Genomic DNA, 27,227 nt, shown 5'->3' with positions numbered 1-27,227 from the left:
AATGAAAAAAACAAAAGGACATTCTGGCTTGGGGAGCACCAGGCTGAGAATGAAGAGGCCAGAGCACAGCAGGGTGTCACCGTTAGCTAGAAATGTCCCCAGCTGTGTCCCTGCTGCCATCCCTCCGTTCTCTCACCTACAGATCAGGGGGAAAGATCCCTTCCATCTCTGCTCTCCTAGCACAAGGATGCACCCACATCTGCCTAGCATGGGACCACCTCCCAGAGCTAAGACACCACCCTCCAGGACTGCCTGGCCTGCAGCCCTCCTGCTCAAAAGAAACCAAGTCCCACAGTCTGGGGAGTCCAGCCACACCCATGCCAGAGCTGGGAGTTTAAGCTGTCCCAGGCTCGGGGGTGGGGAGACAGCTGAGCATTCTGCTTGACTTTGCTCCTAACTCTCTATCTAGCCCAGGACAAGTTTTCATCTCTCTGGGTCTTAGTTTTCCCTCCATGGAAAATAGAGACCATCCCCCACTTCGTCCAAGGGCTGCCAGAACTGCCAGGCTGCCCTGGAATCACGTCCTTGCCTGTGCCCTAGGCTTCTGCTCAGTTCTCCAATGCTGAAGAGAAACAGCAGGAGTTGGGTTTCCTCTTGGCAGCATCTCTGGGAGCAGTTACATAGCTCCAGAAATATGGCCAGGCTAGTCATTGCAAGAGGCAGGGTTTTTAACACTTTAAATAACACATTCGGGCACTAAAAACACATTTATTCAGCACGTGTGTATAGTGCCTCCCTGTGCCAGCTCCGTGCTGTGCAGGCCTGAGCTGTGCATTGCACAACTCCAGGGGGCGCAGTCGCCCATGACCATCATTGATATGTACAGATGTAACAATTTCCTGGTAGACGGCAGTGTAGCATCTTATAGAATCAGCGCCTTTTTCTAATTTTCACAAGGTCACCATATCAGCTGGCTGCCTGGCTCCTGCTAGGGGATGTGGATAGAGCAACCAGCAAGACACCGTCCACGTCCTTGGAGAGCTTACTGCCTGGGAGAAGAAACACGCCAGCAAATGGTGAATGGAGCTGTGTGGGGTGTGCACAGGGTGCCGCGGGGCCCCGGAGAGGCACCTCATCCAGGCAGAGAAATCCTCTGGAGAAGGATATCTAAGCTGAAGCCTGGTGGACACACAGGATTCAACAAAGAGAGACCAAGGAGAGGCTATTCTAGGCAGAGGAAGCTCAGGGGCAGAGGCCCAGAGGCAAGAGGGAGTTGGAGCATCCCTCTTAGAATGGCTGGGGGGAAGCTCCTGTGGGGAGGGGACAAGAGGTGAAGATGCAGAAACAGAAAAGGCCATTTAGGAGACCAATAAATACCGGCTAATGACTTTTAGTGCTTTACCAAAGGGTGATGGACGCCACTGAAAGGCTTTAAGCAGGAGAGCAGGATGCCCGTTTGCACTTTTCAAAGACTGACTTGGCTATGGTGTTGGAAATGAATCTGACAGGAACAAGAATAGAGGCTTGGAAACAAGAAACCTAAGCAAAGAAAAATGGGGTTAATGTCAGGACAATGGGAAGGAAGGGAGTAAATTCAAAGAATATTGAGGAGGTCAAATCTTTACAACTTGGTGGTTTGGGGATTGGTAGTGAGCAAAAAAGAGAGACCAGAATGACAGCCAAGTTTCTGCCTCTGACAGTCAGGTGATGAGGCAGGTGGGGGAAGAGGAGGATGGAGTTTTGCATGTGTGGAGTGAGAGGTGCCTATGGGATTCAGGGGGGAAGGTCCAGGGGCCACAAGGTTCTGGAAGATCATTAACTGTTGCTCTTCATGAGACCTGTCTCTAGAGCACTTTCCCATGGTTCTCCCTACTTCTGCCCAGACAGAAAAGACTCAGTGCTGAATAGAATTCAGATGAGGCAGTTACAGCCTGCCAAGAAACCAAATGCTTCAAAGCAATATCAATTTGTAGTAACCCCTTGGGTGAATAGCATAATGTCTCAGAAAATTAGTGAATAATCCTATACACAGGAAAAGGCACCAATAAAGATTTAAATTGTGTATGTGTGTAGATGTGTTTAAATTCTTCTCCATTTTCTGCTTCGTGGGAACCTTGGACAACTTGAATTACTATACCTACACTTTATTTCCTCATCTGTAAAATGAGGGCCTTGTAGGGTTACTTTGAGACATCAATGAGATTGTACATAGATGGGGCTTGGACAGTTCTGGGCAAACGGAGGAGGTTCATTAAATATTATCTATTGTTGTTGTTATAATCATGTTGACTGTGAGATAAGGGGACTGGAATTCCACCTTTAGGATGGGTCCAGCCCCATTAAGGCACAAAAGGGTGAAGGTGGGGAAGTGGTGTAAGAATGGGGGCTGGGTGGAGTCAGGAGCTCTTGTCAGGGAAATGGGAAAAATGAAACTTCGTGAGAAGGGTACGTTTCCTGACCCCTGGGAGAAGGGAAACAGGTGGTCCGGATGCTGAAGGATATTCATACAGGCCTCTGGTGACTCAACCTGCTGGAGCAGCCGTCACCTGGGGAGAGGACGGGTTTGGTGCCAAGACAGTGAGCTCTGATGAGCCTCGGGGAAACCCAGTGAGGCTCACCAACAGCTAAACAAGGCCAAAGTAAGGGGCTGTCTCTACCTGGACCCCGAGGCTTCTGAGGTCACCTGCCAACCATCCTTGTTCTGCTTGCAATCCTGATTGCTGCCAACAGTGACCCCCTGTGGCCAGCAGGAGGAACTTCAGGGGTTCCTTAAGACCAGAGTGCTCCCCATGCCAGCGTGAAGCTCAGAAAGACTTCACTTTGGGGACAATATAAAGTGCCCAGGGATTCCTGAGTAATTCAAGAGGGGAGAGAACCCTAAGCAGGACATGAATCAGGCATGTGGGGACTCACGCTGGCATCATTCTGAGCTGTAAAGCCAAAAGTATATGGCACCTGGAGTTTGGGGATCAGTTCAAACTTACGTCCAAGGAGCAACTACACAATTTCCCATCCCATCAGCAGAGAGAGAAAAAATCCTTCCACGCTATCCTTCAGCTTTCCTTCAAGCCCAAAACTCTTCTCTGCCCACCCCGTCAGCAGACCCACACCCCATCTCCACAGGCCCCTTCAAGCTCTGCCTGTGTCAAGCGCACGGCATTTTAGAATCACTGACTTTAAACCCAGACTCCAGAGCACATGCCCTTTTATGAGCGAAGAGAACAGAACCAGCATAACTGGACTCCCTACTGGGCCCGAGCACATATTTTCTCAGCTCTGACCGAAACCCCACAAGGCGTGCGACACTAGAGTGCTAGTTATTGGGGGGGGGGGGGGCCACAACCGGGATCACACAGCTCAAAGAGGGAGGGGAGGAGGTTTTCCCTGGTGGCGCAGTGGTTGAGAGTCCGCCTGCCGATGCAGGGGACACGGGTTCGTGCCCCGGTCCGGGAAGATCCCACACGCCGCGGAGCGGCTGCGCCCGTGAGCCATGGCCGCTGAGCCTGCGCGTCCGGAGCCTGTGCTCCGCCACAGGAGAGGCCACAGTAGTGAGAGGCCCGCGTACCGCAAAAAAAAAAAAAAAAAAAAAAAAAAAAGAGGGAGGGGAGGAGTAAACAGTCACACAGCTCCAATTTTTGTAAATGATACCGTTAACCAAGTCAGGCCGGCTCATCTCTAAATCTCTGGATGACTAAAGGTTACCTAACTCACACTCTTCCAAATTCACAGTTGAGAAATTATTGAGTGAATTTCTGCCTGATATATTCAGAGCTTCTCAGGAGCCAGAGCCTGCTCTGCTGTTTGAACTGAATAACTAACTCTGTATTCAAGTGATATTAAAGGGAACAATTCCCTTTTTTTCTAACGTGGAGAATTTAATTTAGGTGTTTTATCGAAAACTGCTGCTCCCAGTAGATTAATGGCCCACTATATCTTTCATATTAAGTTAATTGAGTGCAGAATGGCTTTGCTGGGTTTGAATGACAGCCTCCAGAGTTTAGCTCATCATTCTTTAAGAAAGCATAAAATGAGGAACCAAAATCATGGGCCTGAATGATCACATCTTTTCTCTGTTCAGGGTAGGTTTTTCCATTTTCGGTTGCCACACAGTACATTAATTAGCAATCAGGCAGCACCGGGGCCAAATGATTTCCATCCTCCAGCACCAATGAAACACCAGCCCAGCCCATAACTTTCCATCTCATTGTGTAGCTACAAAAAAGAGGGACACTTCGTGAGTGACAGCCCTTCACAACTTAGAGAGCACCTGTGCTTCCTCCCTCTCATTTCACCCTCAGCTCTCCGTGATTACCCTCATCTTACAAATGAAGAAACTGAGAAACGGAGCAGAGCGAGAACTTGCTCTGCGTCACACACCGGGAAGTGGCAGAGCTAGGACAGGGCTCCCAGCCCAGTGCTCCTTCCCCAGACCACAGTAGCCTCGTGTGACTTCACTCTGTGATCGTTCACTATTTTTTTCAGTATAAATTTTGTCCTGCCTTCTTTTTTCACCCATTCCAAATTTAAACAAATGAATTCTTCGTTAGCTCTTGCCCATCTTATCTTTCTAGCCTCATTTCCATCATTACCCACCATGAACCCCAGGCTGCAACCACATCAAAGCATGTGCCGTGTTCTATGCACATTATGACCTTGCTTTTGCTCAGTACTGTTCCCTCGGCTGCGAGGCCCTTGCCCGCCTTATTTACCACCCCACTTTTCCCAAACCAAATGCCATTTCCTCCATGGGGCCTTTCCAAATGTACAAATATTTTGTAGCAAAATATTACAGGACTCTTGCATCTATGTTTATCAAGGGTACTGGCTTGTAATTTTCTTTGCTTGTATTGTCTCTATCTGGCTTTGGTATGAGATGATGCTGGCCTCCTAAAATGAGTTTGGAAGTGTTCCCTCCTCTTCAATTTTTTGGAATATTTTGAGGAAGACTTGTATTAATTCTTTTTTAAATGTTCAGTAAATTCATCAGTGAAGCCATCTGCTCCTGGACTTTTCTTTGTTGGCAGATTTTTTATGACTGATTCAATATTCTTTTTTTGTCTTTATCCAAAGCCAGTATGTTTCTTTTATTATTATTATTTTTGTTTGACTTAAGATGGTTGAATGATTTCATTTTCATTTATAAGCATTACAATAATTCCTATGCAAAAACCAAGACCGTATATGCCTAATTCCAATTGGCCAAAATCCAACCCGTGAGACTGGACATTCAAGATCAAAATCAAAATGTTGCTTGACCTTTCCAATAGTAGACATCACGGTCATCCTTTGAGAGATCGGCAGGCCCCTGACCTCCCAAACACTACAGTTTGCCATGAGTTCATACCAAAACAGGGAGCCGATCGATGCCTTGCAGCATGTAAACCTGGCAAGTGATTTTATTCATGAAGACAGGACACCTCTACACCAAGGGTGCCACCCACAGTTATCTCCTGGTTCCTGCTCTATAGAAAAACCTGCTTTTGAAAAGGCATGGTATCTTCTGTTTGGGGACTGATATTAATTTTTCCTTCCAGTTTTCCTCAAAACTCTCAGTAGAAGCAAAGAGACTTTACAAAAAAGCTTACCTCTATAATGCCAAAAGAAATACAGTCGAATAATGTATGAATAATGCGGGGTCAGTGGCACCGACCCCTGTGAGGTTGAATATCCATATATAACTTTATGATTCAATATTCTTATTAGTAACTGGACGGTTCAGATTTTCTATTTCTTCATGATTCGGTCTTGGTAGGTTGTATGTTTCTAGAAAGTTATTCATTTCTTCTAGATTAGCTAATTTGTTGGAATATAATTGTTCATAATAGTTTCTTATGATCCTCAGTATTTTTTTTGGCAGTCGTTAGGTAGATGCAAATCAAAATCACGATGAGGTAGCACTTCATACCCATTAGGATGGCTATAAAGCAAAACACCACGAAAAACAAGTGCTGACAAGGATATGAAGAAAGTGGAACACTCACACATTGCTTGTAGAAATGTAAAATGGTAGAGTCACTTTGGAAAACAGTATGGCAGTTTCTCAAAATGTTAAACATAGAGTTATCCTACGACCCAGAAATTCCACTCCTGGATATATATCCAAGAGAAATGAAAATATATGTTCACACAAAAACATACACAAGTACTCAGAGCAACATCATCTATAATAGCCAAAAAGTGGAAACAACCCAATGTCCATCAAACTGATAAATGGATAAACAGAAATGTGGTATATGCACACATTAGAATTTTATGCAGTCATAAAAAAGAGTGAATGACTGATCCATGCTACAATGTGGATGGACCTTGAAAACATGCTAAATGAAAGAAGTCAGACACAAAAGGTCACATAATGTATGATTCTATTTATATGAAATGTCCATAACAGGCAAATCCATAGGGACAGAAATTAGATTAATGGTTTCCGGTGGGGGGGGGTGGCGGGGGGCAGGGAAGTAACTGCCAGTGGGCAGAGTTTCTTTCTCTGGTGATGAAAATATTCTAGAATTAGATAGTGGTGATGGTTGCACAACTTTGTGAGTATACTAGAAACCACTGAATTGAGCACTTTAAAAGGATGTATTTTATGGTATGTGAATTACATCTCAATTTTTTTAAGTCTGTTTAATGAATCTGGCAGATGACTAAGAAGTGCTGAGGGGGCTTCCCTGGTGGCACGGTGGTTGGGAGTCCGCCTGCCGATGCAGGGGACACGGGTTCGTGCCCCGGTCTGGGAGGATCTCACATGCCGCGGAGCGGCTGGGCCCGTGAGCCATGGCCGCTGAGCCTGTGCGTCCGGAGCCTGTGCTCCGCGACAGGAGAGGCCACAACAGTGAGAGGCCCGCGTACCGCAAAAAAAAAAAAAAGGACCTCTGCTGAGGACCAGAACGCTGGCCAGCAGAAGGCACCTCACATCTCTGCTCTCCCTGCTGTGGCCCTAGTTCCTTTCACTCCCAAACCCAGCCAGAAGCATGTCACTCACCTTTAGAAGCTTCCAGTGTACACCTATATTAATCGTGCCTTTTTATTTTCTGTATTTTTCAAAGTTTTGACATCTGGGGCCTTGCCGATCCTTCAGAGACTGCCCCTCCAAGAGCTAGTGAATTCCTAACGCTAGTAAAGGACTCACGTGCAAGTGTGCCTTTTGAATGCAAACTAACCAATGCAAAGCCCACATTCCAACCACCTCTTTTATCTAGTTCTTACACCCCACAATCTATCCATCTGCCATAACCAGCCCAGGGCCAGGTATCAGAGAACTAGAGACAGCCCCTGGACCCCAGAGCCTGCTGAAATTATTCATACTAGCCAATCCTAAGCCTGTTTACCCTGCCCTACCTTACCTTTTCCAAAGAAACCACAGTGAAGGCTCTTGCCCACTTCTTCCCCTTGCTCCCTCTGTCTCCTGACTCACCCTCGTGCTTCCCCATGTGGCCCTGCCTGGCATGCCATGCTCTCCATGTCTAGGAATCTGTGAGGAAAAACTTCTTCCTGCAAGACAGTCATTTCCATGTCTGAATGTCTAACCATACCCGATTAAAGCAAATCTCAAGAACATATTAAAACGCCACCCTTCAAACCTGGTTCCACCCTCTCTTTCCCACCTAACTTCTTACCACCCCAACACTCTCCAAGTTGAAGAGTCACCCCATACATCTCTAACTTCCTAAGCACACCACATTCCTTTGTCATATTCTGGGTGCTCCTTCCCAAGGGCCCTCTCCAGCTTCTTTGTCTGTTATCCCTATGCCACCATCAAGCCTCACTTCATAACTCAACTGAAACGCCACCAGGATAGCCACCATGTGCTCCAACAGAACGTGTGCATTTTCCCTCAAAGCCCTTAGCCTGTGTGTCTGTCTCCTGTCTGGCCAGTGAGTTCCCCCAAGATAAGGACCGTGATCCCTCATCTCTGGATCCCCAGGGCTTAGCACAGAGTCAGAAAATTATTGGTAACTCAGTAAATGTAGGGTTTTATTCTTTAGTATAAGAAACCTCCCCAACAGGCAAGTAAGTTCCTTGAGGATGGAGCCCTTACCCCCTGGGCCCTTAGCAGGACCACACACATGGTTGACCCCAGGCAAAGGCTCTGGGCTGATTGAGTGAACTGGAATGATGACTGAGCAAATAGACAGGTGGGAGGAGAGTGGGTGAAGAAGGCAGGCCGGCCTCGCAATCCCCAAGAGACAAGCTCTACTCACGCTGTTCTTCCCACTCGCGTTCCTCCTTCTCACTGGGGTGGCTCTGCAGCTGGGCCTGCTTCAGGGTCCAGTAGAGTTCCTTCGCCCTCTGCTCTTCCTGGAGGCGAATCTGCTCTTCTCCTCGCTTCCTCTCCTCTTCCTCTTTCCTCTAAGATACCACGGGGACAGGGTGACGTTAGGTGACGGCAACAGGGCACGGGCAGGGAAGGGCCGAGCTGTCACGGGAAGAGGTGGGCCAGTGGTGCCCCTCCAGGCTCTGTCTCTATGCACATGAAACGGTGATACTTACACCTAATTTTTGAGCCATGGTAAGGATCAAATGGCCTGAAACATGTGAACGATTTGAAGACACTAAAGCTTTCTGCAATAGTAAGAGGACTTTGGGCCACCCTTGGTCACACTTCCATTGTTGGGGAAGAGGGGAGGGTAGGCATGGGGAGGGGCTCCTGGTCTTCCTGGAGGCCAGTTAAGCAGGATATGATTATATCTTATCCTTATTTTCAGAGAAGATATTTCAGAGAGAGAGCAGGTTTGGGGGGGCCCCAAATCTCCAATTATTGTCCTGCTTTCAAGCTCCAAAAAGGCCATGTGTGTATTTTCCTCTACCTTTGTTTAATCAAAGCAACATGCACACACATGTCAATCATGCATTATATGCCAAAAGGCTTGTTGTAAAAAAAACATCAATTCTCCAATCCACTTCACCCCAACCTACCCCACCCTCATCTACTGCCCAGAGGTCACCATCCTCAATTATTTTAGCTTTCCTTCATGTGGTTACATCCATGTCTGAATAATGCTGCTAATTCTTGATTTATCAATTCTAGACATTAACTACTACCTTTCTTTTTTGGTACATGAGTATTTAGCATTTATATTTCCCACACAGGTACATACCCATACTTTTCCTCTCCTTACCCTCACAATAGATTTACATCACAATTTGTGGTTAAATCAAACATGGGTGCAGAACTAAATATAGTTCACTGTAACGCCAAATAGGGTGCTATTTCCACCAATTCTAAGAATTACATTTTTTAACTTTCTAATATCTCTAAAATATGTATGTCTTACAACTTACTACTTGCCTTTTTCATAGCCAACAGTTTTTTTCTTTCTTCTTAAAATAATCATAGATTTTACAATTAATGACATCTGAAATTCAGTAAAACATGGCAGTGTGATGATTTTTCTTTCAAATAATTTTCTTTCCTGAGTTACTAGTTGCTTTATCTTGAAGTAGAGTGTTGAATTTTTGCCAAACTTCTCTAAGATCTGCAGTAAATCTTTCTCTGTGTTTAACCAAGTGTTTTTTTTTTTATAACAAACAATACAGCAGTGATCTTTTCCAAGGGACGCCCGCCCCCCAGATGCATCTCTCCTTCCCCATCTCAGCTGGCTGCCATCTAGGTCTCCTGTCCGCCTGTCCTCTCAGGACTTGCCTCTCAGCCTCCCGTGAGCTGAAGCCCGTTTCTTTGTTCCATGTTTTCTTTCTTGTCCACGTCCTCATTTTGCAGCAACATAGCTCACAATACCTCTCAGAAAAGGATGCACAGAGAGACACTTGTCTGAAAATGTCTATATTTATATATATATATATATGTATTTATTTATCTATATATATATCTATAGATAGATCTATATACAATCTATACGTCTATATAGAGTCTTGTCTGAAAATATCTATATGCTACCTTCGCATGTAACTTCTAGCTAAGCATAGAATCTGATTAAAAATAATTTTCCGGGGCTTCCCTGGTGGCGTAGTGGTTGAGAGTCCGCCTGCCGATGCGGGGGACACTGGTTCATGCCCCGGTCCGGGAGGATCCCACATGCTGCGGAGCGGCTGGGCCCGTGAGCCACGGCCACTGAGCCTGCGCGTCCGGAGCCTGTGCTCCACAACGGGAGAGGCCACAACAGTGAGAGGCCCACGTGCCACCAAAAAAAAAAAAAAAAATTTTCCTGCAGAAGTTGGAAGACTTTACTATCTTGTCTTCCAGCATCCAGCACTTGGATTCTCATTCTTCTGCATAAGGCACTAATTTTTCTCTTTATCACTGAATTCTGAACCTTTTTTTTTTTTTTTTTTTTGGCTGCATTGGGTCTTCGTTGCTGTGCACGGGCTTTCTCTAGCTGTGGCAAGTGAGGGCTACTCTTCATTGTGGTGCGCGGGCTTCTCATTACAGTGGCTTCTCTTGTGGCAGAGCACAGGCTCTAGGCGCGCGGCTTCAGTAGTTGCAGCGCATGGGCTCAGTAGTTTTGGCGCATGGGCTCTAGGGCATGCAGGCTTCAGTAGTTGTGGCTCGCGGGCTCTGGAGCGCAGGCTCAGTAGTTGTGGTGCATGGGCTTAGTTGCTCCGCAGCATGTGGGATCTTCCAGCACCAGGGATCGAACCCATGTCCCCTGCAATGGCAGGCGGATTCTTAACCACTGCACCACCAGGGAAGTCCCTGAACCTTTTTAATAGATGTGCCTTGATGTGGATTTTCTTTCATTGATTGTGTTAGGCACTCAGGATGCTTTCGATTGGAGTTTCAGGTTCTTCTAGTCTAATATATCTCTGCCTAGAATTTTTGTGATAATTTCTTCTCCTCTCATTTTGCCTCTTTCTTTCTAGAACTCCTATGTGTCAACTGCTGGACTGCCTGATTTGACCCTATAAGTGCCTTATCATTTCTCTTTTATTTTCCGTCTCTTGTCTTTTTGTTCTACTTCCTGGCTGATTTCACTGACTTTATCCCCCAAGCCTTCTACTGAATTTTTTATGTCAGCTAGCACATTTGTAATTCTCAAGCCCTCTTTCTTATTCTTTGGTTGTTTCTTTTTGCTTCGTTACACCCTGAAATTGTGTCATGAATGCAATAGCTCATCTCTGAGGATTTTAGAGATTTTTCTCCCCCATATTCTGATTTAGATCTGTTTCCTCTCTTCTTTGCTTTTTTGTTTTCTTTTAAGTTTGTTTTATTTGGCGCCTGTCATTTGTGTTGGAGGCTTTCCTCTGATGTCTGATGTTCCCTGACTGCTCACATTCAAGAGAGAAAGTTAAGTATGTATCTGAAACAGAGACTCAGAGTGTGTAGTCAGGGTTTCCTTGAGAGATGGGCTTAACTCTAGGAAGACTGGATGAAGGGCCAGCCATTTGGGCTTCCCTGATGGCGCAGTGGTTGAGAGTCCGCCTGCCGATGCAGGGGACACGGGTTCGTGCCCCGGTCCGGGAAGATCCCACATGCTGCGGAGCGGCTGGGCCCGTGAGCCATGACCACTGAGCCTGCGCGTCCGGAGCCTGTGCTCCGCAACGGGAGAGACCACAGCAGCGAGAGGTCCGCGTACCGCACCAAAAAAAAAAAAAAAAAAAGGATCAGCCATTTCATTGAGGACCCTCAAATGTAAGTAACTGGAGGTCCTTCCTCTGAGATTATTCAGTGTCTTCTCTGTCCTACCTGGGTGGTATGAGACCACCAGCATCCCAGGAGTCTGTGGTAGGATGCAGGCTGCAGGTAGAACAGCCCTTAGACTCAAGCAAGCAGGACCCCTAACCTAAGCCCCACACTTCATGGGAAACCGATGCTTTGAGGTGCCTTTTTGCAAATTTCCCTTGCAAGTTCCCCCAAGACTGGCCAGAAATAGTACCCCCAGGACTGGCAGGGGCAGCAGTGTGGTCCAGGTAAGATGCCCCAAGCCCAGACCAGGTCCCACATGAGTCCTAGTGCCTCCTTCTCCCCTTCAAGGTGCTCTCTGCCCCTCTCCTGCACACAAGGGGTTAACCAAGTACCCCCAAGGAGCTCCAGGATTCATATTTATGGAGTCATCCTGGGGCCCAGTGGCCAGGCCCTGGTTCCAGAAGGGTGGCCCAGAAAGCAGATGAATCCTACTGGCCAACACAATATTTTTATCATAGGATCACATGAAACTGGGCCACCAGAATAGAGCTAATAGACTGATTTTATGTAGTTCAAATTGTTAATTTGCTATAGACAAAAACGCCGCCAAAAAAAAAAAAGTTGCCAGGCCTGTACACCCTACAGGCAACCCTGGCTGCAGGTCCCACTGTTCAGAGTTCAGACCTTTGCTTGCTCCCCCTGTTTCCCACTTGCCCCCCATCTGCTGTCTCCACTCAGCCTGATACACTGAGCCCCAACCTTGCCCTTGCAACTCCCCATCTCCTCCTGGTTAGAGGAAGGGATGAAGTAGCCTGGAAGAAACAGGTGAAAGCAGGGACCTGAGGGTCCAGCCACTCCACATAGAAACTTGCCACCAATCTCACATTCTCAGCGCCATCCTTCATGTATCTGCTGCCCCCAAGTCCCGAGCCTGTGGGGACTCTGGACTGAGTCGGCTCAGTGCCACCAGCCCTCTTCCTGAAGGAGCCCCGCTGACCCCCGCACCGCTCTCCCTCTGTCTTCCAGAAACCAAACTTCTGTGGACATTTTCTCATCTGTTCTTCCCTCTTCTCATTTTCTCTGTTTTTGTGGCTCATCACTTTTTCAGCCCATTGATATTTTAATGGATCAAAAAAAAAAAAAAAAAAAAGAAGACAGTAACTGTGAGTTTTGAGTCCCTCATTTAAAAAAAAAAAAAAGGCAAGGATTTTGTTGCTTCTGAAACGGCACAGATTGAGGACTTTTCTCCAATTCAATGATCATTTTTTTAAATTCTAAAACATAGATAAAATTCCAACTTCCTATTGACCCACTCTCTAGGAGTCAGGAATTAAGGGCTAAAGAAGTTGAGCAGCTTCATCTAGTCATTCACCAAATCCTTACTGAGCATCCAGGAGGCTCGGCCTACTCCAGGCACTGGGGATGTAGTCATGAACAAGGCAGACACAGCACCACTCTCTCGGAGCTTGCCTTCCAATGATGGAAAAACACTCATCAAGTAAAATAAAAAATATATCAGAAATAATAAAGCATGCAGAGAATTAAAACAGGGTAAGTGATAGAGTCTGGGAGGCTACTGCAGGCTGCGTGACCAGAAGTCCTCTCAAAAGGGACTGGTCTGAGACCTAACTAATAAGAAGGCTGATGAGTGAGTCTCAGGGAGAAGAAATTTCCAGAGCAAGGGAACCACAGGTGCAGTAGCCCCAGCACTGGAAACAGGTTTGGCATGTTTGAGTAGAGAATTATCCACTGTGGCTGGAAGAAAAACAAACAAAATTCTATCTTTAATGAGTTTGAGACGCCATCTGACATTCAAGAGGCCTGCCGTGGGCCGTGGGATGCGTGATCCCAGGACTTGAGGGTGCGTGCAGGCTGCAGGTGTTGACTGAGAGGTCCTCTGCTCCGGGGTGATGTTTCTCAGCCATGGACTTGATGTTATCAATGCGAGAAAGAAGGTAGATCAAGAGAAAATAGCCAGGGTGTCTTGGGGCGCTAAGCCATTTAAAAGTTGGGAGAAAGAGCTGGAGCCAGAAAAGGAGACTGAGAAGGCAGACCAAGGGGTAAGATAAAAAACCAGAAGGGGCGACGTCCGTGGGGGAAGCCAAGAGAGGAAAGCATTTCAAGTAAAAAGGGAGTTGTAAGCTGAGCTCAGGCCGCTGAGACATCACGAAAGATAAGGACAGAGAAGCAACAAGGGACAGCAGGACGTGGTCTCAGGGCGTGATGGGAGATCTTGTCAACAGCAGCCCTAGTGGTGCGATGGGCAGCCATCCAGGCAGCGTGGCGGAGGCAGGGGAGTGACCGCAGACAACCCTTTCAAGACATTTCCTGTAAAAAAGGAGCAGAGACAGGAAGTGGCAGCCGGAGGGGAACATGGGGTTAAGATAGAAATGGGGAGGGAGGGTGTGTTGGTTGGCTGGTTTTAAGATGGGAAATACTAGAACAGAGAGTTAATGACTGATGCAAAAGTGGAACCAAGGTCTGTCTGACTCCAAAGCAGAAGTTGAATCTTACCCCAAAGCTGTATTTCACCTTCATCAGTCACTAGCGTCTCGGAAGCACAAAAATGAAGCATCACACTGGCACAGCACTTCACAGTTTACACACTGGGTTTCTATTCCTCCCCCAGGAATCCCTGATCTGACTGTGGTCACCACATCACGCAATACACAGGGCACCGACCAAGACAGCTTCCACCCGGGGACTATAGATCCATCATCTGCCCCCAGGAGTCTTCCAGACAGGAGTGGATCTCAGGGAAAATCCAGGCAGTCAAGGCATGTCAAAGCCAGAGGGGCTTCAACCCCCTAGTCCTACTCCCTTGTAAGGATAAGGGGTGCACTAGCTTACCCGGCTTCCATAACAAAGTACTTATAGATGGCCATCTTCTCCCTGTGTCTTTACATGGTCTTTCCTTTGTGTTCATACATGTCTGTGTCCAAATTTCCTCTTCTTTTAAGGATACCAATCATAGGGAATTAGGGCCCACCTTAAAGACCTCATTTTAACTTAATTTCCTCTTTAAAGATCTGAGCTCCAAATATAGTTACATTCTAAGATACTGGAGGTTGGGACTTCAACATATGTATTTTAAGCGGACACAATTTAACCCATAACAAGGACACTGAAGGGTCATGACTGGCGTACCATAGATAAATAGCATTTGACCAACCGCCTCAAATTAAATTCAGTGTTCCTACTCCAACCAGCTGTGGTGACATGAAGCAGCAAGGTCAATGGCAGTGCCCACTCCCCCAACCCCAACCCGGCAACCTCCATTCTACTCTCTGCTTCTACAAGTTCGACTTTGTTAGACTCCACATTTAAGTGAGATCATGCAACATCTGGCTTTCTGTGTCTAGCTTATTTCACTTAGCATAATGTTCTCCAAGTTCATCCGTGTTGTCACAACTGGCAGGATTTCCTTCTTTTTTAAGACTGAATAATATTCCACCGTATATACATATATACTACTTCTTTTATCTATTCTTCTGTCTATAGATACTTAAGCTGTGTTTGATGAAAAGGCACAAAGTTTCAGTTATGCAGCATGAATAAATTCTGGACATCTAATGTACAGCATGAGGACTATAAATTAACACTGTATTGTATATTTGATATTTTCTCAGGGTAAATCTTAAAGTGTTTTCATCACACACACAAAAAGTAACTAGGTGAAGTGATGGATATGCTAATTAGCTTGATTGGGTAATCATTTCACAATGTACATGTATATCAAAACATCACACTGTACACTTTAAACACAATTTTGATTTGTCAATTACACCTCAATAAAGATGGGAAAAAATCACTACCAATAAATAAATAAATAGATAGATAGATGGATGGCAGTGCCACTGTTCACTCAACCCTTTCCTCCTGAGATTAAGACAACACCTAAGAGCCAGAAACCTGCATCAACCTCCATCTCAAAGGAAAACAACTGGTAACTTACTGTGACAAAGGCAAGCTCTTCACAGGGATGAGTCGACACAAGAAAACGCTTTCAATTACAAATAAAGAGTACTACATTATTCTCGCCCTGGTTTTGCTAAAATGCTCAACCTTCACAGCTAAAATTGCCTGAAAACTTTCACTGTTGCTACTTTCAGAGTCATTTGGCCCATCTGTGATGACTGAAGAAAAGGCCATCTTTCTTAGGCTTAGCAGCCAAAGGCCAATGCAGCCAAAAGGCAGATAGGCAAAAACACTCGCCTTCCACCTTAGGAGTCGATTGCTTTTTTCTGGCAAGCCCAAAGCCCTCTGAGCTGTCCAGCTTATTCAATCCCCCTTCTCCTGATAACCCATCAGTAACAGCACACCGCAGGAGCACACAGAGGCCTGGCCCGTCTCACCCCAATGGAAAATGTCACGGAGACAGATGCTTTTACTGGAAGGTCTAGTCGTTTTTTTTTTTAGCCTGGCCCCAGTGATACCATTGTGCCTTGTGGGATGATGTACTCCCAAAGGACAGGGCCAGGCCTGTGTCATTTATTCCTCCATCGCCAGTTCCCAGCACAGGGCCTAGCAGATACTGGGTGCTCCACAACACTGACTGAAAGAGTGAGTGAATTAACGAATTGATGAAGGGAGGGTTTGTGATGATCCGTGATGGGGAAAGGGTAAACCACACACCACGCTGCCTTGTCAATGCCAGCCTTGTCCAAGAGAAACTCAGATAAAGCCTACAATTTTCGAGAGAAAATGGAAAGTGGAAGGTTTTCCCACCGGTTATAACCTGATCGGGAATAAGGCAGCGATAGTTTCTCTAGTTGTGGAGGATGTCATGAGGCGGCCAAAGAACTCCAGCCTTAAAGGACAAAAAAGAAAAAGGGAGTGGCCTTGAATAGAAAAGAGAGAAAAGTGAAAGGACAACTTAGCTGTAGGGTGTCTTCCTCATCAGGGAAACTGGGAGGAGGCGGGAGGGGGCAGGAGACCTGGAGGTGGGGAAAGGAGTTCACAGGCCCTGAGGGAGAGGGAGAGAGCAGGATCCTTAGCCCATGTCCTGCGGTCGGAAGCAGAGGGAGAAGCATCCGAGAGCAGGATCCTTAGCCCATGTCCTGCAGTCGGAAGCAGAGGGAGAAGCATCCGAAATCAGTCCTATGGGTTAAGAAAGCAGGGGGCAAAATGCAAATGTTATCTGGCCTCATGATCTCCTTTTTTCTATGTAAATCTCATTCAAATGGTGCCAGCCACAACAGAATGGTTTTTAAAAACATGTTTTTAGCTGTCTGTATCTCCTATTTTGAAGTTCCCTCTTTGACCCTACACAAGGTTCTGGGATTTTTTCCCCCCATTTTCTAAAAGGAATTTCCTATGACCAGGAGAATTCGCAGAACGCGCCTACATCCTCAACACAGGCTGCCCAAAGTGAGCCCAGCCAACCTCCCTCCACCACCAGGCTTCTCATCCAGGTTCTCTCCTCTCCTCTAGCCCCCACCCCTCTCCCCCTTCTGGGTGGTAAAAAACAAAAACAAAACAAACAACAAGAAAAACCCCTCAGCACAGCCATTCCAAGCACATTCTCTCTCCTCCAAGTCTGCGCCTCCTTCCCAGGTCCCCACGGTTAGAGGGTGGTGCCCTCTGCCCATCCCTCAGCCTGGGGCTCAGACACTTTGCTCTCTGCTTTCCCTCATCCTGACATCTAATTGATGCCAAGCCTTGCTGAGTTCACGACCACCGTTTCTCCCTGTCCATCTCCTTCTGTCTCTCCGTAGTCACAGACTCTGTCCAGACCCTTATTTCCCACTTTGACCACTGCAAAGATCTCCTAACTGGCCTCTCTCTCCCTGCAAACTTTCATCACTGGAATCACACCATCCCCACCAGTCATCCTCGTAAAACTTGATCCAACCATGGCCCTCTGTATCCTCACAGGTCTGCTTTGCCCACAGAAAACAGTCCACCTCCTTAGCGTAGCATCCAAGGACTCCACAGCCTACCTTTCCAGGTTTACATCTGGCTCCACCCATCGTGTGCTTTTTTCTCTGCCCCCAGCGGACCATTCGTCGTTCCACAGACCTCCTTTACATTTCCTGTCTTTGCTCGTGCAAGACTCCTGGAGGGACCTTCGCCCTCTATGGTCCCCTGGGCATGGTTGGGGCTGAGGGCTGCTCATAGAGTTGTCTCTCCCCTGGTACCCTGTAAGCTTTTTGAGAGCAGGGAGTTTATTACTACCACCACCACCCTCCCCCAAACAACCTGCACTTAGGTTCTCAGGGGGAAAAAAAAGTATTAAATTAGATGAATGTTATCGCTGCATTGCTGAATGCAAGACTCACATTATGGTAGAATCTTGGTGTTGAAAGACACATAAAAATTATCTAAACCAATTTCTAGCCCGATGCATAAATCCCTTTGGCAAAGCTGTTGCCGTTATCTATTGCTAGGTAACAACAAGCTTTCAGCAAATTTAGTGGCTTAAAGCACAACCATTATGTGTGCTTGTGATTCTGTGGACTATTAATTCGGGCGGGGCTTGGCTGGGTGGCCCTTCAACCCTACATTGTGTCAGCCAAGGTCAACCACTTGGTTGAGCTCATTGACTGGAAGAACCACAAAGGCTTCACTCACGTGCCTGGTGCCTTGGTGTTCCTCTACGTAGCCTCTGTTTGGCTCTAGCCTGGGTGTCCTTGCAACTTGGGAGTCTAGGGCAAGGAGGACTTCTCATGAGGCAGCTTCCAAAAGTGAGCATTGCCAGAGGGGCAAAGGTAGAAGCTACAAATCTTACAGCCCGTCCTCAGAAGTTACACAGAGTCAATTCCACTGCATCCTACAGACCAAAGCTCGCCACAAGGCCGGCGGAGACTCAGAGTACAGGAAGCAGACCCCACTTCTCAAAGGGAGGTGAGGCCAAAAACTTACCGAGAGGCATATTTAATCCACCACAGAAACCTTTTCAGATACTTTCAGCCTACACATAACCATTTCCTGTGATGAAGAGCTCGTCACAATACAAGGGTAGTTCATTTACAGACAGCTCTGACAGAAAATATCCCAGCTCATAAACGTGGACTGTCCAATGCCAGATCTGATCTGATGTTCCTTAATGAGCCCCTCCAGGGCCTCAAAGATGCTAACCCTTGGGTTAGAGTTACTACGTCTGCCACTTTCTCTCAAATTGTTCAGCAAAATGACAGCAACCAAAAAGTGCATATGTGTATCTGTATGTGTGTGTGTGCGCCTGCGTGCATGGAGAGAGAAGGAAAGAGAGTGAAAATGTGGTAAAATATTAATAACTGGTAAATTTAAGTGGATAATATATGAGTATTCATTTTATTTTTCTTTCCACTTTTCTTCAAGTTTGAATTTTTTTTTTTAAATAAAGTGTTTTAGGGTAAATATTGCTTCACTTAAAAACTCAAAAGATGGGAATTCCCTGATGGTCCAGTGGTTAGGATTCCGTGCTCTCACTGCTGAGGGCCCGGGTTAAATCCCTGGTCAGGGAAGTAAAATCCCACAAGCCGTATGGTGCAGCCAAAAAAAACCCCAAAACACTCAAAAGAATCTCCTAGAAAAAAATGCAACTCATAGGAAAGTTAACTAAGGAGACCAGTAACAATATAAATATATAACTAGCAATTGCAATAAGTTTAAAAATAATGAGCACAATCACAATAGCAATAAAAAATATTAAACCTAAAGTTTAATTAGAAAAGAAATGTAGGGCACCTAAATAAAACAATAAATTTTACCAAAGTCCAAAAAATAGAAGCCCACAGGTACGTATGTCATTGAGAATGTTTGGGATTGGGTGGTCAGTGCATTTACAGGTGTTTAAAAAAAAACCTATATCAAAGCCAAAAAAGAAGCTTTGAATAAAAGGAAGAACATACCACATTCCTGAACAAGAAGATTTACTTGTTCATATTATAAAAATGTTCATCCTCCACAAATACAGCAATAGCATTGATGCAATTCCAATAAAAACCACCACGTTGCTTTTTTGATGTTGGGGGGAGGGGATAGTGAGAAAATATTTCAAAAGTATCTCTAACAGGAAAAAATGGATGAGATTAGCCAAGGACATTTTAGAAATGAAGAGTAATGATAGACTCTGACTTTAATAGATGTAACATTTATGTTAAAGCTGCATATAATTAAACAATTAAATCTGGCTCAGGAATAATCAGTCAAAGAAGAAAAATCCAGGAAAAGATCCAAAAGTAAGTAAGAAGTAAGAATCGAGGCAGCAAATCCAGTGAGAGGAGAGAGGATGGTTTACATAGTAAATGATGTTAGGATAACAGGCTAGCCATTTGGAAGAAAATATAGTGAGAGCCATACATCATACCACACTCCAGAGTGAAGGAAAATTAAGTGCAAAGAAATGAAACAAGGAAAGATATATAAAACAATGTAGATTAGTATTTTTATAAGTTTGTGATGGCACAGATCTTTCTATGCATAAAACAAATAATAAAGAAAATGATTCATATGGTTGGCTAATAAAAATTTAAACCTTCTGTACATCCCAAACCACTATAACCAAAATTAAGAAAATAGCAACAACAACACTGAGAAAAAATATTTGCAATAGAAATGATATTAAGGGGTCAATGTCCCCATTATCTAATCATTATGGGGGGAAAAGTTTTTAAAAATTCAAAAATGAGCAAATGCCATTAATATACAATTCACAAAATAATACAATTATTGAGATTCAGCATGATTATCATTTTTTCTTTTTGTTTATAGTATTTTCTGAGTTTCCTATCCCCCCAAAAGGTATTATTCCTATAGAAAAAAAATTTTCAAAATAGGAACCAGGAAAAATTTTTTTTCTTTTTCAGGAAACCTAAGCTTCTTGCTAGAGGACAGTAAAGCTCCTTTAACAGCTCCAAACTCTCTCAGAATGAGTAGATATGCAAGGTTACAAACAACCTCCAATCGTGGGCAAAAAATATACATTTTTCATCTCCTCGAATCCTCCAAAAATCTCAGGTAGGGTGTTGTTACTACCCTAATATTACAGACAAGAAAGTGAAGACTCAGAGAAGTTCAGCAAGCTTCCTAAGGTCACACAGCAGTAAGCAATAGAGTTGGAACTGGATCCCAGGCTGGTCTGACCACAAACTCAGCTCTTTCCAGGCCTCGTTTCAGGACCCTTGGGTTGGGATGCAGAGGGCTGAGTTCTGATCCTGGCTCTGTCCCCAACCACCAGTACACACAGCCTTGGCAAGTCTCTTCCCCTGTCTGACCTTGATTTCCTCATCTGTTCAAGGGGAAGTGGACTGGACCAAATGGTGTGTCAAGTTCCTTCCTGCTCAGACATGCTAGATTTTTGTTCTCATAAAGCACTCATTAGCCAAGGACTGATCCAAACCAGAGATCAACCCCAGGGGCTTGGTGGCTGGAACAGGTGGCCTCACACAGATGCCCAGGCACTGGCCCACCTTGAATTCCTCATGGATGCGCTCCTCCAGGACTTTGGCAGCCTTGCGGTCCTCCGTCTCCACTTTCCACTTCTCCACCAGGATCCGGGCTTTCTCATTGGCCAGAGCATCCCGGAACTTCTTGGTGATCTCTGCCTCCTTCTGTCTCCTTCCAAGAGAACACCAGCAGGTATCAGGAGGTATGGGAAACTGAAGGACCACATGCCAACAGAACTTCAAATAAAAACCATGCGCAATCATTCTTGGTCTATCAGAATAGCAAATATCTGAGGTTCACAGAACTCAATGTTAGCAAAGGTGGGGAGTATAAGTCATCAGAATTGCTCTGGAAGCCAGAAGATAAAGCCTCATAAACCCCATTTCTCACTCAATTTTACAAAGGTGTAGGGAAAAGCTCATTAGAGGGTTTTTATAACATAAAAAGTGGCAAACAACCCAAATGTCCCTCAACAAGACCAATAAGTTGGGTTTCTCACGTAATGGGATACTATACAGTAATCTTAAATAACACTGTGGATCTATATTAATCAATTTATGAAGGTGTGAATAAAGCAGCTTACAAAGCATGTATTGCCCAAATGCTCACCATGGTTATCTTAGGTAGTTGGTATTGAGTTGTTATTTAATTGATTCTTTACAGTTTTCAATGTTGTTTACACATTACAATTTTATGATTAAAACACTGTCATTAAAAATTGGGGGAAAAATGTTGGAGTCGACTTCATACAAATTTCCAAGTCTGGCAAAAAATATGTCAAATGTGGTTTATGAAAGAAGTCTGACCCCCCAGTATTAGTAGGGGCTCAACTGTCCATCTTGTGTGAGAAATGGAGGTTACATGACGAGGAACGAGCAGATTTTAAAAGTGAATTCAAATTGCTCTGTTGTCCTCGGGACAATTCAGTGAGGAAAGAGGCAAAAGGATATCAAACGCATTATCTCAGTAAATCCTACTACATCCATATAGAAAAGGTGTTTTGATGCCCAAACCACAGATGTGAAAACTGAGGCCCTGGATCAGCTCACCACTAATTAGTGGAGCCAGGATTTGAACCCACAAGGTCTACCTGATGTAAGACTAGTGCTTTGGTCCCCTAATCTTAGCAGAGCTCCAAACAGCCAGCCAGCTGCCTGGCGCCCCCTCCCTCCCACCTGTAACCTATTGCCCTTAATATGAACCCACCCCAAGCCTCCGTGTTCAGGACCCGCCCCAGTACCCACTGGCACCTCTCACCAGAGCTCCTCCGCCTCCCTCTGTGCCTGCAGCCGCGCCCTCTCTGCAATCAGCTCCTCAGAGATCTCTTCATAGGGCTTGTCTCCAGGGCCTTCTCCCATGACCCAGACCCAGATTTCGCCATCTGCCCCCAGGAGCCACTGGATGTGCTTGTCACTCGCTGCCTCACAACACAGGAAGAACAAGGAAGGAAGGAAAAACAAGTCTGAGTTGTACTGAGTCAGGAATGCCCTGGGCTGGCCAGGGGTGCACAGCCATCACGCCACCCTACAAAACATGCTCATCTGCAAAGAGGGTGCCAGAGAGACATTGACCTGAGTGCAGGTCCATGGCCATCTCCCTCTCCCACTCCCTCTAGGGAGCAATATGTCAGCCAAGTCAGCCTGCTGGAGCAGGTATTCAAAGCTGGAACTGGTGTCCGAAGCCCAGAGACCCTGAAATCTTCAGCACAGAAGACATCAGGTGACAGCACTCGCTGAAGAAAGACTTGTGTCACTCCCAAGCCAAGGCAGTTAGGAGTTTCTCTCTCTCTCTCTCTCTCTCTCTCTCTCTCTCTCTCTCCCTCCCTCCTTCTCTCTCTCCCTCCCTCCCTCCCTCCCTCCCTCTATCTCTCTATCTCTCTATCTATCTCTATCTCTATCTCTATCTCTCCTGTCCATTGGCTGGAAATAAGGAATTGGAGATGGTGGCATTGCAAGATGAAGCAGCTGGCCCCTGAGTCTCCCTGACCCACATCAGCCTGTAACCTGAGCAAGAAATAAACCTGTGTTGGATTAAGTCACTGAGATTTTTCAGTTTGCCTGTTCTAACAGATTCCATTGATAACCATGACTAAAATGGAAATCTAAAGTGGGGTACTGGCTGAAACAGGAATATCAACTAAGTGTCACTGCCTTACCAGTGATGTTTAGCAGGCTGAATGGCTGGGGATCCGCGTGATGCAGGAGCAAAGCATCTGGTAAAGTTATCAGACACTATCACTTAAAAGGCAGACCCTCCTGCCTTCTGAACCTGTCCCCCTTAAGGGAAGGTATTGGAAAATAGAACTTTGGTAGTGGGTTGGTTGCTAGGAGCTGTGTTTGGCAAGACGTTAAGTTCAAGGAAGAACTGAGCACTTTACAAGTAGAAATGAAAGGGAAAAAAGAGAATATAGAAATCTGGGACTTTGTAGGTTTGGAAAAGCCATCTCTTTCTAGGGCCCAAACTACAAGAGATGGGATTTTTAAAGGTTTTGCATGACTGGCCCAGTAAAACTTTTAAGGTGAATAAAGGGCCCTAGGACACAGATCTCTGTGATGGTCATGAGAATGTGCTCCATGGACATCCCACAACAGGGAGCATAAGCGACTGTGAACTCCAGCTCCTATGCCCTTGTGTTTGCCCAAGGCCATGCTTCCAGAGGAGGCTCCCAGCCTTTGACTGAGTATGGCAGGCTGGTTCCTGGGAGACATGGGACTCCTCTGATGGGCACCTCCCCGGAGGCCTTGACAAACCTTGCCTGGACTGCGTGGCTGCCTGGAACACCTCCAGCCAACCTGCCCTCCCCCTCTCCTTCACTCAAGTGGCACTGCAGTGCCACGGCTCTCCCAGCCTGCTCCTTTTTCTCTCACAGGTATTTCCTGAACAACAGCCTTGTGTGATTTTCTCCCAACCCTGTCTCCGCCCCTCACAAGCACACTCAGACTGCAATCTCTCACACTTATTTTTCAAGGAGCCTAACGTAGATGACCTTCAGTTGAAAGGTAGAGGCATCAGGGTAAAGAGGCAAAGAAAAACAGGCAATTTGCAAAATATGTCCAGAGAAGAATCTTAGCTGTTGCCCCTGGCACATGGAAGCAAACAGATCAGAAGCCTCCTAAGTCTCTGAGTCTGGACTAAAAAAGCCTCTGATTGTTCAAGACTTAAACAACCATTGGGCACCCAGCCTCGATGACCAGGGGGCAGGTTTCAAAGGCTATACTGGTCCAAAGAGGGTGCGACCCTCAACACTCACTCTGGATGTGGCCAAGGGGAATAATGAACAAGAGGAGCCTCCAGGGCACAGACAGCATCCATTCAAGGCCATCCCTTCACTGCCAGGGCAGGGGGACCTCGCAGAGCCTGACCTGGAGGATTTCAGGATGCTATAGACTAGTGATTGAGTGGGGCTCACGCTCCCCCCTTTTCCATAGCAGATATTCTGACCCTGCTCCCCCACTGTATATCGTGTCTTAAAGGTGGGCCGTGTTAGGATGACATGTCTTTTTTAGCCACATCAGGACCTTAGAGTGCCTAACGCAGAACACATGTAGACTGAGAACTTTGGGTTGATGCAGTGACCGGGTGAGACTTGCAGGCATCCCCTTAAGGAGGTAGTGAGTGTATTTATGCAGAGAAGAACAAAACAAGTGAGTAACCAGAATGACAGTTTGTGACAGTGACCACGCTATGTCCAGCACCCCAGCTCCACTCCCTGAGCCCACCAGATGACCACTCTCTCAGGTTCCCTTCAATTCCATGGGGCCACGTGACTGAATTCTAGTCTGTGGAGCATCAGGGGAAGTGATTTGTGCTACTTTCAGGCTGAGGCTGGTTGCAATCTGAGTGCCTTTTCCACATTCTCTCTCCCATCCCTTCAGTGGGAAATAAATGACTCCAAGATGGTGGAGAAAAAAGCAGCCTGATCCATGAGTCAGTGTTCGAAAGCAAGCCAGGCAGACAGCTACCTAATCCACATCAAACTGTGACTTAATCAGAAATAAACCTTCATTATGTTAACCCACTGAAATTCCCGCATTTACCTATTGCAGAAGGCAGCATTAATTCCCCCAGCATCGGTATATTTTTAGTATGTTAAAGCAATATAGTAATAGAGGAATATAAGTTTAATTATGACTGATAGAATCAGGGAAGCAACCACTACTAGAATTGTAGAACTTCCAAATTAATAGTGGGCAAAAGTAAATAAGAGGCTTACCAATCCTGCAAAAATACTTAAAGGGAAAAGAGAAAACAACAGAAAATGTGTAGTTATTATAGCAGGCACTGTCAGTTACCTCTTCATCACCCATTCCAGCCACCTTCCTGCCTTACTAAAAACCCCAGTTTGTTTTGGGGAGTAACAGAGATCCCTTGGTTTCAGGAGAGGCAGGTTTCTACCCCAGCCTCAAACGACAAATAAAATTAGTCTAAAGCCATCATGTAAATTTATTCTCCTTGGCAAGTAATCGATCTAGGAGTGACCAGACATCCCCGTTCTTGACAAAGGAGATGCAGGCCGAAGTCCCAATGATGGGGACTCATTCTCGAAACAAAAGGTGAAGACTTCTTAAGGTTGCAGACAAATACTGTTTGATTCCACTCATACAAGGTACCTAGAATAGTCAAATTCGTAGAGTCAGAAAGTACATTGGTAGATGCCAGGGGCCAGGGGAGGGGGTGTAGGAGGAGTGGGGAGTTAGTGTTTAAAGGGGAGAGACTTTCAGTTTAGGAAGGTGAAAAATTCAGGAGATGGATGATGGTGAGAGTTGCATAACAATGTGAATGTACTTAGTGCCACCGAACTGTACAGTTAAATATGGTTAAAATAGTATGATTTATATTATGCAACTTTTACCACAATAAAAAAACATTATAAAAAAAAAAAGGTGAAGACTTCTTAGGAGAAGCTCCTTCACTCTTTACTCGTTTACCTCACCTCCTTCTTCCTACCTGGAATGAAGAGGTGATGCCAGGAGCTGCTGGAGGACTTTTGCAGCCATAAGGAAGAAAGCCACATACTAAGGATGAGTAAGCAGAAGGACTGAAGGAGATGGGGCCTTGCTGATCTTGCTGAGCAGCTAAACTAATCTATCCATTGCAGTACACCTCCAGAATTCTTATCATGTGAGAAAAATAAGGAACTCCAAGGGATAAAGTTCTGTAATTATTAAATGAAATGTGATAATATAAATAAATATGAAAGATTTATTTAATTAGGCAACTATTAACCGTGCATTCTGTTACTTATGGCCAAGCACATCCCTAACTGATACAGATAACAAATGAAAAATAACACAGAATCCCTAAACCCTAAGGATATTCATTAACACAAAAATGGGAACAGAATTAATTTCCCTATTAAAGATCTGAGACTGTCAGATGTAAATAAAAAGTAAAAGACAAACACTGCTTTGGGAAAGACCCTAGGTGTTCTCCTTACTGGCTGCAAATAATAATAAATCCTTCCTTGGGGGTGGTGGGATGAATTGGGAGATTGGGATTGACATATATACACTAATAAGTATAAAATAAATAACTGATAAGAACCTTCTGTATAAAATAAAATAAAATAAAATAAAATTCAAAAAAAAAAGGAAAGAAAGTAAAAACCCACTATTTAATGTCATTAATTAAGTCATCACTTTTTGACCCTACTTCTAACAAGGCATATTTCATTATAGCTTCAGTGTCAATTTTCTCTTCTTTTACTCAATTAAAATTCCACTGGAATGGTCACTAAATTAAATTTCTACTGGTGAACATTCTAACCCTGTAATTCTGGGCATAAGGGTGTTTCACATGAGAGCTGTCCTTAGAAAATCCTGCCAGTTATATTTTTGAATTTAGGTTAGATAAAGTATTCCCAAGTTTTCCCCATCATGGAAAAGCAATAATAATAATAATAATAATAATAAATCCTTCCTTCTCCTGATGGGGAAAAAAAAAAGTAAAATCCAATTCTGTACTATTTAAATAAAACACACATGTAAAAAAGAAAAAGTTAAAAAATAAAGAGCTAGTTAACAACAGACCATACAAAGGCAAGCAAAAAGAAAGCAGAAGTGGCAATGTCAGACAAGGTAAATTCAAGGACAAATGTGTTAGACAAGACAAAAAAGAATATTATGTAATTATAAAAGATGCAACCCACAAAGAAGATATAACAGTCATAAAACTTTATACAACAAACCACATAGCAGACAACTGCATAAAACAAAAACTCCTAACAACACAATGAGAATTTCAAAATGTATATATACTCATGGTAGAGAGTTTCGCTATATTTATTTAAGAAGCTGGTAGACCAAATAGATTTTAAAAATTAATAATATAGAGG

The 27,227-nt window shown here is 45.0% G+C and overlaps 1 protein-coding gene across 3 annotated transcripts in view; it reads right to left on the bottom strand.

The window, feature by feature from the left end:
- Positions 1–27,227, bottom strand: part of SH2D4B (SH2 domain containing 4B) — a gene marked incomplete at its 5' end in the record, with an annotated part of 75,366 nt that overhangs the window by 31,375 nt on the left and 16,764 nt on the right. For all 3 annotated transcript variants that reach the window (XM_079705407.1, XM_079705408.1, XM_079705409.1), the window contains 3 exons: positions 8,142–8,289; positions 20,917–21,064; positions 22,151–22,310. In XM_079705407.1, coding sequence (XP_079561533.1) covers positions 8,142–8,289; positions 20,917–21,064; positions 22,151–22,310 — 456 coding nt within the window. The remainder of the gene's footprint in view (positions 1–8,141; positions 8,290–20,916; positions 21,065–22,150; positions 22,311–27,227) is intronic.

The sequence above is a fragment of the Hyperoodon ampullatus genome (assembly GCF_949752795.1).
Source record: "Hyperoodon ampullatus genome assembly, chromosome: 1".
Taxonomy (NCBI): domain Eukaryota; kingdom Metazoa; phylum Chordata; class Mammalia; order Artiodactyla; family Ziphiidae; genus Hyperoodon; species Hyperoodon ampullatus.
The sequence above is the reverse complement of the archived record's forward strand: the minus strand, read 5'-3'. Positions and strand labels throughout refer to the sequence as shown.